A 10657-nucleotide genomic window follows, 5' to 3' on the forward strand; every position below is an offset into this window, starting at 1 on the left:
TTTGTGTCTGGCACCTGGGGTCTCCCAGTAGAGTTCTGGAATGATGGAGTGCTGGGTGGGGGTACAGTCGCTGTGAGGAGACAGGTTTGCCCCCACTTTTACCTTGCAGATTGTAATTGTCAACGGTGACGGCCTGAAATTTGGGTTCAGGGTTCTTAATTTTCTCACTTAGCAGAATTCATCCTGTTCTAAAATTGGGTAAAAGATTTTCAGACCGAACATGCGCAAAGGGCGTTTGTCCCATCTGTTTGTTTTAAATTGTCAGCTCCTTGGAGGTGAGGGGAGGTGTGGAAGGAAAAGGGCTGTTTTCCCTAAGCCCCTGCGCCGCAGGCCCTCGGACTAAGTGCTCTTTCTCGCAGGAACAGCCTCCCTGAGCGGCAAGGTGATTTAATGGGAGGAAACTTCAGTTTAACAAAGGGTTTCAGTCTCGGGCTACGGTTAGAGGTTCATCCTCTCTAGGAAAAATAAAGCCCCAGAGTGGTCAAAAGGAATTTGGCACACTGCCACTTCGACGCGGTGGTCTACACTCCTGTGTCACAGGAGCATGATATTAGGGGCTTGGCAGGACCTCCCACCAAGCCATTCGTCTCTGGACCTCGCACAGAACGAGGGCCGGAAGTGGGTGCCTGCAGGACCTGGCGCGGCACAGGGCTGGCAGCTGTGCCACGTAGCCACCGAGGGGCAGCTGTCCAGCAAGTTCTCACGGTACCCCCTCCGCACCGTTTCCCTCCACGTTGCAGCTCCGACCGGCCATACCTGAAAGGCGGGTCAGTCCAGTCCCCCACTGCGCAGGCGCGAGCTTCGCCCGCACTGACGAGCAGGCCCCACCCCTTTTCCCCCAATTCCGCCACCCTGGTAACCCGAACTGTCGTGCGTGCGCCTTCTATGCCGTCCTCGCTTTCCGGCTGCTGTTTCTCTACGTCTCTCCCCTACCCCGCCTTCTCTCTTTGACGGCTTACTTTGCGGCAGCACTGAGAGCCCCACCCCCTTTCTCTGCGGAATCACCATGGCGGCTGGGGTAGGTTTGCCGGCTCTGGCCATCCAGGTCACCCTTATCCGACTCCATCCTCTGCCCGAGTGGGACCAGCCGGCGTCAGAGGAGTTCTGGGGCCGAGTGGGGAACTGACCCGGGCCTAGAGGCCGTACTGACGGAGAGCAGGGCTTCCCGGTCCCGGAGAAGAACTGGTGCTGGCACTGTGGGAAGCCAAAGAGGTGGAATGGTGTGGGTCAGAGGAGAAAAGATGTGCCCGAGCCTGGCCGTCTGGTCCTGAGAAAGAGGTTCGGGTTCATTGCCGCCTCGAGACGTAAGATCCGGGCAGGTTGACAGAACTTTTGCGACCTTTTTTGTGCGGCAGCAGCAGGGACCGGGCGAAGGAGGGGGTCTTTGTAGGCTTGTCCAACTCACCACGGTTAAGGGTCGTCCATCGGGGGGCTTTGGGAGCGAGAAGACTCCAGTCGGTGGAGCCAGGCCAGTGGGACCTCCTTTAAAAGGAGGAGAGACGGCAACATCAGGGAAGTCACTGCGGGACGGGACCGGCGGGGTGGTGTGTGTGACAGGGAAAGAAAGGTTTTTTAAATTAGGAAGACCGAATTGATTTAGGAAGAGAAGCTGCCATTCGGCATCTCCGCGGCTGTCGGGAGCGGGACTTGGAAATGTCTTGGTAGGCTTGTGTGTGTGTCTTAAGAGACAAGGGTGATGTTTTGAAGTGGCGAGTGGCTCGGCAGTAGAGTAGGCAGGCGCGGGTAGCCATCAATGAATGAAACGAGGGCCCTGGGAAGGCGGGGGGGAGGTGTATATTTGTCCACAGATGGAGTCCGGGGGAGCCCGAGGTTCTGGGTTTCCTGGAGGGAGCCTTGAGAAGCGAATGTTTCTAAAGATGTCCTTAGGGAAGGTCGAGTCTGTCAGCAGGCTTTATTTAGCAGTTGGTGTGTATCTGTCCTGGGTACTGGCCGAGGGCTCTGATTACGAGTGACGTGACTGCACAACCTGGGTCCCCTGTGGGAGTGAAAGAGCAAGGTTGGGAACAGATTGGGACTACTCAGGGACCGCATCCCGGGAGGCGACGTTTAGGACGGGGATCCTTGTACTCACGCTAACCTTTTTCCCCTTTTCTTGTCCAGACCCTGTACACATACCCTGAAAACTGGAGGGCCTTCAAGGCCCTCATCGCCGCCCAGTACAGCGGGGCTCAGGTCCGCGTGCTGTCCGCACCGCCCCACTTCCACTTTGGCCAGACCAACCGCACCCCGGAATTTCTCCGCAAATTTCCTGCGGGCAAGGTGAGTGGGGAAGTGGGAAGGGGTCTTCAGTCCTGGCAACCCAAGTGGCCGGAAGACTCCATCACTTTAGAGGTGAACTCCATCTTTAAAAGAGAGCTTTCCACTTTTCCTTCGTTTTAGTGATTTTTAAAAGATTTATTTTGAAATGCAGATTTTCATGTTAAAAATAATGGTCGGCTGTAATTAGAAAATAAACAATGACTTCAAAAGTAATGAGCTAGCCCTGGCTGGCGTAGCTCAGTGGATTGAACGCAGGCCTGTGAACCAGCCTGCAAACCAAAGGATCATGGTTCGATTCCCAGTCAGGGCACATGCCTGGGTTGCAGGCTAGGTCCCCAGTAGGGGACACATGAGAGGCAACCACACATTTATGTTTCTCTTCCGCTCTTTCTCCTTCCCTTCCCCTCTCTCTAAAAATAAATAAATAAAATATTTTTAAAAAAAGTAATGAGCTACTCAATGACCTTTAATAAAGTTCACAGGCATACTTTGTGTTTGTGGGGGCGAGGATGAGTTTTGACTGTTCTCAGAGCAAATATGTGACGTATTTGCTGGGAGCAGGATTCTGTTCCCAAGGGGCTCACAGAGACAGCTGAACCGCCCTCCTAAGAGTAGCAGTCGTGCGGCATGCGGAGCACCCTGCTCTGAATGTTACGGACAGAGATACGAGATTTGGCTTCGGACCTTTTGCTTATTTCATTGAGGGATTTTCTCCAAATAGCCAATAATGTCTAAAAATCTTTTGGGTTTCTTAATGTGAAACCCAAGGGATACCACCTTATTCAAATATTCTTGGTTCCTGAGTGATAGGTAACATCAAGAGTTTGTTAGCAAGGGTTGTCGGCCTTATGTAAAAACCGCCTGCCAAAACGGTTCTGTTCTTGGGATTGGCTAGTGAGAAATGACTGTGTTTCCCTTACCCATGCACCACTTTGTTCCCAGGTGCCAGCATTTGAAGGCGAAGATGGATTCTGTGTCTTCGAGAGCAATGCTATCGCCTACTACGGTAATTGGCAGTGGGCGTGGGCATGGAAGGGTCTGGAGGTGAGGGGTGTAGGAGCGGGTAAGGGTGAGCGGAGTGGAGAAGGAGAGGACTCCCAGGGACGGGGCTGGTGTTGGCGTGACCCCACGGTTCTGACCTTGGTGTTGCGCCTGTGCAGTGGGCAACGAGGAGCTGCGGGGGAGTAGTCCAGAGGCAGCGGCCCAGGTGGTGCAGTGGGTGAGCTTTGCTGACAGCGACATAGTGCCCCCAGCCAGTACCTGGGTGTTCCCCACCTTGGGCATCATGCACTACAACAAGCAGGTAAGCTTGGAACCTGGGGAGAAGCCAAAAGTGGGGTGGTGTGAGCTCTAGGGTGTCAGGCAGTAAGAAATAAGGAAAAAGGAGATGCCAAGAACGCAGGGATAGCAAAGGCCCTAATCTCTGGGCTGCGAGTGTGCAGCACCGCGCTGTTGGTAGAGTCCGAGTTCTTTGTCAGACTGTCAGGCCCGTGGAGGTGGTGTCTGTCAAGAGCGGTTAGCTCTGGCTGGTGTGGTTCAGTGGCTGAGTGCTGGCTTGCAAACCAAAAGGTCACAGGTTTAATTCCTGGTCAGGGCACATGCCTCTGTGTGGGCCAGGTCCCCAGTTGGTGGTGTGTGAGAGACAACCAACTGATGTTTTTCTCCCTCTCTTTTTCTCTACTTGTTTTCTCTAAGAAGTAATTAAAATCTTCAGAAAAAATTTTTTCAGAGTGGTCAGAGGAGAGACCTCTGCTGCAGGAAGGTTATGTCCAGTGACATTTGGTTAGACCAAATGACTTCTAAGTTCCCTTCTGCAACACAAAGATGTCCATGTGGCCGTGAACAGTAGAGTGGAAAATGAAGCCAGACCGCCTCAAGAGCAGATTTAGCAGTGAGGCTTCACGGGTAGCACACTTGAGTTCGACTCCATTGAGAGAGGGTGGGGATCAGCCCGGACTCAGTAGGTGAAGTGGCTACCCCAGGTCAGCTCCTGGGGGAGAGGGAGGGACTCATACCCACTGCCAAGTCTGATCCTTTTAAATTAAATGGACAGGCCACAGAGAATGCAAAGGAGGAAGTGAGGCGAGTCCTGGGGCTGTTGGATGCTCACTTGAAGACCCGGACTTTCCTGGTGGGCGAACGTGTGACACTGGCCGACATCACGGTTGTCTGCACCCTGCTGTGGCTCTACAAACAGGTGCGTGGGTGAAGAATCGGGTTGGCAAAGGGCAGGTGGGATTAGCACCTGAGTGCCGAGGCTTCCAGGTGGCTCGCTGTCCTGCTCTGAGGGAGTCGGGCTAGTCTCCAGGAACCCCGGGATGGGGTGCTGTGCCTGCTTTCCTTCCTTTCCGAGAGATTCGGCGATGTTCTGTTGCCTTGAGTTTCTGTTTGGCGGCTCAGATATTTCTGGTGGAGCATGGCTGTGTTTAGTTGGAAAGACAGGTAGGTGTAGATTCAGCATCGAAGTCTTTCGGAGGCAGAAGTAGGTTCTGTTCTTGGCCTCGTTACTTACGAGTTGTAGGTGAGGGGGCGTGGGTGTGTGAATTCCTTTGGTCCTGTGAAACGAGGGCACTGGTGTCACCGTTGAGGTTACTGGGTCAGAGGAGGTGGTGCGGCGCTGGTTCCCAAACTGCAGCTCTTGGACTGGTGCTGTGCTGAATGATAGTTTGCGCGCGATGCTACGGAAAAGGGGCCCGCTTCATGCCGGACCCCATGCCAAAGGCCTTAGAGCTGACGAGGTCTCGCCTGTTGTATGGGCGAAGGAAAATTTCCCGTGCCCACGGCCGCTGCTGGTCGATGGTGGAGTAGACCTGGGACCGAGGACTGCAGGACAGCACCACGGGACTGACTGCTGTGTCTGTTTCCGCAACAAGACGATTTTCCCTCCGATCTTGGCAGACTAAAAAAAATGGTGAATGAGTTTGTTGTGAAGCTGTTTAAAGGACTGTCATTCTGAAATCAGGTTTTTGCTTTTGCATATTTTTTACTTGTTATTTACTTAGTAAAATGAGTAATTGATAGACCTTTGTGGATCCCAGTCTTTGAAAAAACTTTTATTGACACGTTAAATTTAGAAGATTGGAAACCGGCCCTGGCTGTGTGGCTCAGTGGACTGAGTGCTGGCCTGAGAACCAAAGAGTCACCAGTTTGATTCCCAGTCAGGGCACAACCCCAGCCTGGGCTGTGGGCTAGTCCCCAGTAGGGGGAACTCGAGAGGCAACCACACATTGATGTTTCTCTCCCTCTCTTTCTCCCTCCCTTCCCCTCACTTTAAAAGTAAATAAATCTTAAAAAAAAAAAAAAAGATTGGCTACTGGGTGTGAAATGGCTTTGTAAAAGGACCTGGGCACCATATAAATATCATTCCTACCCAATAGATGCTTAGCAAATGGAAGGTGGGACTGAGCACCCATCAAATTGGACTGGACCGCCAGAAAGAGACTGGGAAGGTTGGCGGGAAGGGGCCCTGTGGGGAGAGACGGTGTTCTGGACGGCCGCCTGCAGGGCCCAGGAGCATGGAGGAGCTCCGGGGCCGGGAGAAGCTGGGTGTCTTGGTCTCTGGCTTGAAACTTCAGGGCCTTCCCCTCCCCTAACCTTGTTTCTGCCCTTCTGTCCTGGCAGGTCCTGGAGCCTTCGTTCCGCCAGGCCTTCCCCAACACCAACCGCTGGTTCCTCACCTGCATTAACCAGCCCCAGTTCCGCACCGTCCTGGGGGAGGTGAAGCTCTGTGAGAAGATGGCCCAGTTTGATGGTGAGTCTGAGGGGGCTGAGCTGCCGGGCGGGGGCTGGTCTGCTCAGTCTCAGCCCCCGGACTTCCAGTGGAGCTTCAGGTGGCGCGGGCTCTCGGGGTGTGGGGCACCACACGTGGTGCCAGACGTGTTGTGAAGGTACACCTGCTCGTTTGTGTTGCTGTAGTAGGTGTGCGTGTGCTGTCTACGGAGGGTCGTCCTCTTGCTTAGGGACACAAAGCGGACTGGTGGCGGCCTGGGTGGAGCCGTGTCCCCCCCATCTGCCCCACCCACCGGGCAGTTTTCCTCTGTCCTGCTTGCTGCCTGGTTTTGGAAGATGGTGCAAAGACGAAGAGTCTCGACTTTTCTCTCTTCCTCTGTACCAGCTAAAAAGTTTGCTGAGAGCCAGCCTAAAAAGGACACCCCCAGGAAGGAGAAGGGGTCTCGGGAGGAGAAGCAGAAACCCCAGGCCGAGCGGAAAGAGGAGAAGAAGGCAGCGGCCCCCGCCCCCGAGGAGGAGATGGATGAATGTGAGCAGGCGCTGGCTGCCGAGCCAAAGGCCAAGGACCCCTTCGCTCACCTGCCCAAGAGGTAAGGCTGGTGCGGGGTTGGGGGCGTGTGGCCTTCACACAGCTGGGGCCCAGAAATTCAGGATGTCGCCATACGAAATACAAGGTATGTTTTAGTGGCAAATAAGGTGACTTCCTGAATTCAAGAATTGGGTGAGTTTTTGAAAGTAGAAAGTATGTTCCAAATGCATCCAGTATTGGGGAAGGTCAGAACTTCCTTTCTAGCAAAAAAATAAAAGGCAGATGGGCACAGATTTGGTGTGGAGGTACACTGGTCGTGAGTGTGCTTGTTTGAGACACCCCAGCACTGCAGCGAGAGGTGCCAGCGGGAAGCGGCAGCCACGCGTCTGCCCTGCCGGGCTGGTTGCTGAATCAGGACACCACGGAAGTGTCCTCTGGTGACTTCGCTGTTGCTGCTGCTGCCGTTTTGATGCATCAGACTGTACACAGTGCTCACTAAGAAAGGATGGTGTCCACGGCCCCGCGGTGCCTGTGTGGTTCTCTGTTTCCCAAACTGGGGAAGTTAAACCTCTCGCAGAGGAGGAAGGAGATGGGATGCCTGTGTGTATCCTCTTTTCCAGTAAATGTAGGGGTTCTTGGAAGAAAAAATACAGTAAAGGGGAGATTTTTGGTGTGAAAAAGTGGGTGCCTGTGCTTTCCTAGTTGTCTGTGTTGTGTAAAGTTTTCCGGGTCTGAGAGACTTTGAGAGAGGCCAACCACTCCATTGTCACATCAAGAGTTTATTGAGAACTTACATAGCAGGCCCCGGCTGTGTGGCTCAGTGGACCCAATGCCAGTCTGCAAACCAAAGGGTCACTGGTTCGATTCCCAGTCAGGGCACATGCCTGGGTTGCGAGCCAGGTCCCCAGTAGTGGGCAGTGGGAGGCAACCACACGTTGATGTTTCCCCTTCTCCCTCCCCTTAATAAAGTCTTTAAAAAAGAAATTTACGTAGCAGGCATGTCTTGGTGCAGGTGACGTGCACCTGTTCTGTCCTCTGTGCCACGTGGCAGGTGCCGAGGGTCCGTGTAGGACGGTGTGGGATGGACCGGGTACAGCAGGATCATCCCCAGGGTGAGGAGAGGGTGCATTGCTCCAGGCAGGGGCCTGCACAAACCAGCGGGCCATGGGGCGTAGGGTGCGCTCCGTCCGGCAGCTCCTGCTCCGGCCCAGGTCCTGCTGGATGGAGCTGCGGGGTCCAGCACGGTGCCACCGTCAGGTCGTCTGTCACTGCCCCAGGTCACTCTATTAGAATTTCAGGAGACGTGAGGAATGTCTTCTCACCCGGTCTTCCACCCTTTCCCTAGTTGGTCTGTTGTTGTTGAGCAGGGTCTGCCCGCCCCGATTTGTGAGCGTTGCCCCGGTTTGGTTTTGTGAGCATTTCGGTGGGAAGCAGCGCACCCCCCTCACCCGCCCTCCCGCTGTCCCAGTCTGGGGCGATGGGGAGTGGGCTGGGAACCCGGCACAGGGCAGCGGGCAGGACTTCTTCCCGTTTGACTGCCACGTCCTCTCCGTATGGGTTTCGTGGCTATGCTTACGGGACAGACTAAAGCAGCCGTGATCTGAGGAGGGAGGGTTGGCCCGTGTCCTCCCTCTGTATGAAATGGCTGGACAGTGCAGGAAAGGAGTGAGTGGGGTTTGGTGCGTGTGAGCTGCGATCAGCAGCCCCCGGCGCACGGTGGATGCGCATTGCTGAGACTCTCCCACGACAGGCCTGCGCTCTGAGCAGACAGTGGGCGGGGTGGCACGCTCCCAGTCTGGGATACATGCCTGCCTTAGAGCCCTTAGGAGCGTCCGTGCCACCATGCGCTGCATCCCCGTGGCGCTTCATGCACTGGGTTGGCAAGGTGGTTTCCCCAGGGTTTCGCTGTTGCAGAGGGAAGGCCCTCGAAGCCCCAGACCCCTTTGCCCAGGCTTAGTTCTAGTCCTTTGAAGGCTTCCAGCTGACCCATGTCTGGGGCTGTTCAGAGCCTGTGTTCACGGGGTGGGGGAATTGTGTTCAGTAATGGCACAGTTGGTTGGGGAAGGCCACAGACACCAGGGTCCGTTGTCAGGATGCATGAAATAGGTGACAGCTCATGGCATTGTCGGTACTAATGAACAGTGGAACCGATTTAAACATTCAGTAGGGAGTGTAATAGATTCACAGCGCATCTCACCCAGTGGAAGGCTGTGCAGCCATCAGAGCGCTCCCAGAGGTTCTCAGTAGCGGGTCACAGTGTTAAATGAACAGTTTGTAAGGCCCAAGACTGTCATCTCTGAAAAGTCACTTGCGGGAAATACGTAGAAATACTAGTTGTCTTATGTCCTGGGTTTGTGGGTGATTTATCTTCCGCAGAGTGGGGGGTTTTTTTGTATGAGGTTTTATTTTCAGAGGGGGGAGAGGGAGAGAAACGTGGGTATGTAAGTAAAACATGAAAACATCAATTGGTTGTCTTTTGCATGTACCCCAACCAGGGACCAGGCCCACAGCCCAAAATCAACCCAAAATCAGCTTCTTGGGGCTGATGGTCGACCAACTGAGCCGTGCCTGCTCTGCAGCGGCAGCGTGGGGTGTTTTTTTGTTGTTGTTGTTAATTGGAAAAGAAAGAAAACAACCCCTCCTGGCATGGGTGGGTGGGGGCGCTGGAATTCCTGGCTCCTAAGCACCAGATTGCTTTAAAGATAACCCAAACCTAAGAGTTTCTCAGCAGCTGAGCTGGGCAGACAGCTAAAGGACAAGGGTGTGAGGTTTGGGTTGGAGGCCCCACGAGAACATGCACTGCTTAACGGTGCTGTCACCGTATAGTGTGTGTAACCCGAAGAGGCCTGTGTGATGGGGGAAGAGACTGGTGAGTCACTCACTGAATGTGACTCATGGAAAAGAGCCGCTGGGGAGGGCCAGCCAGGAAACGAGTCCTCACTGTGTCTCCACCAGGGGGCAGCACTTCACCGCCTTTTTGTGTCTGGGGCAGGTCTCCCTCAGGGCCCACTTGGGTCCCACCCTCTGCGTACCAAGCATACTTGAGTTGGGGGTGGGGAGCAAGGGAGTGCCCTAGGCCTCTGGTCAGATCCTTCGGCTCTTCTCCCGAGGGGTTAATACGTATCTGCCAGCCAGGGACCCTTCCTTTAAACCAGTAAGTTGTAAGTGGCCGTGCCCTGTGCTGCTTCTAGCCTGGCAGCCCTTTGCCGTCCCAGCAGGGCCTTCTCTGCGTTGACCTTGCTGTGTCCCTCCACTCAGTACCTTCGTGTTGGATGAATTCAAGCGCAAGTACTCCAACGAGGACACTCTGTCCGTGGCGCTGCCGCACTTCTGGGAGCACTTCGACAAGGACGGCTGGTCGCTGTGGTACTCCGAGTACCGCTTCCCCGAGGAGCTCACCCAGACCTTCATGAGCTGCAACCTCATCACTGGTGAGACGAGGGCAGGTCTGGGAAGAGGAAGGGGGGCAAGGTAATGTGATCTCCACGGCTGAGTGTTGTCCCTGGCTCCTTCAGGAATGTTCCAGCGGTTGGACAAGCTGAGGAAGAACGCCTTTGCCAGTGTCATCCTCTTTGGCACCAACAACAGCAGCTCCATTTCTGGAGTCTGGGTCTTCCGAGGCCAGGAGCTGGCCTTTCCGGTGAGGAGAGTGCGGGGGAGGAGGCTGTGTCTTCAGTGCTGGGCGAGAACCCATGGTTTCCACACCCGCCGGTTCCCAGGCCCGTGGGCATTCGGGAAAGCTCTGGGAGTGCGCAGGAAGGAGCGGGCACGCCCCTGGGAGTCCCGGGTTCTGATGACATGGGTTTGAGCTGGAAGTAACAGGTGTGAGGCAGTGTCCACTCGGTAACCCGACCATGTGCTTCTTACCTGGCACTTTGTCTCTCAGCTGAGTCCGGACTGGCAGGTGGACTACGAGTCATACACGTGGCGGAAGCTGGACCCCGGCAGCGAGGAGACGCAGACGCTGGTCCGAGAGTACTTCTGCTGGGAGGGGGCCTTCCAGCACGTGGGCAAAGCCTTCAACCAGGGCAAGATCTTCAAGTGAACGTCTCTGCCATCTCCTGGCTGCCTGCAGCTGCCCTTCGGGGAGAGGGGTCATTAAAGGAAACTGAACACTGA

At 54.9% G+C, this 10657-nt stretch overlaps 1 protein-coding gene and 1 non-coding gene across 2 annotated transcripts; both read left to right on the forward strand.

The window, feature by feature from the left end:
• Positions 1 to 932: 932 nt before the first annotated feature.
• EEF1G (eukaryotic translation elongation factor 1 gamma) lies at positions 933 to 10657 on the forward strand. Its single transcript, XM_037126632.2, has 10 exons — positions 933 to 1018; positions 2122 to 2280; positions 3223 to 3286; positions 3441 to 3583; positions 4334 to 4477; positions 5902 to 6031; positions 6395 to 6599; positions 9797 to 9969; positions 10054 to 10178; positions 10425 to 10657. The coding sequence occupies exons 1-10, from the start codon at positions 1007 to 1009 to the stop codon at positions 10581 to 10583; spliced, it is 1314 nt and encodes a 437-aa protein (XP_036982527.2). The 5' UTR covers positions 933 to 1006; the 3' UTR covers positions 10584 to 10657.
• On the forward strand, positions 8062 to 8197 carry LOC119035324 (small nucleolar RNA SNORA29). Its single transcript, XR_005079771.2, has one exon. It is a non-coding gene; the product is annotated as a small nucleolar RNA SNORA29 (small nucleolar RNA).

Source organism: Artibeus jamaicensis, unplaced genomic scaffold, assembly GCF_021234435.1.
Source record: "Artibeus jamaicensis isolate MK-2021 breed Jamaican fruit bat unplaced genomic scaffold, CSHL_Jam_final scaffold_614, whole genome shotgun sequence".
Classification (NCBI taxonomy): domain Eukaryota; kingdom Metazoa; phylum Chordata; class Mammalia; order Chiroptera; family Phyllostomidae; genus Artibeus; species Artibeus jamaicensis.

Coding starts and splice junctions, on each gene's coding strand:
- EEF1G (XM_037126632.2), top strand. Junction 2,281..3,222: donor GCAAATTTCCTGCGGGCAAG/GTGAGTGGGGAA, acceptor CTTTGTTCCCAG/GTGCCAGCATTTGAAGGCGA. Junction 10,179..10,424: donor GCCAGGAGCTGGCCTTTCCG/GTGAGGAGAGTG, acceptor TTTGTCTCTCAG/CTGAGTCCGGACTGGCAGGT.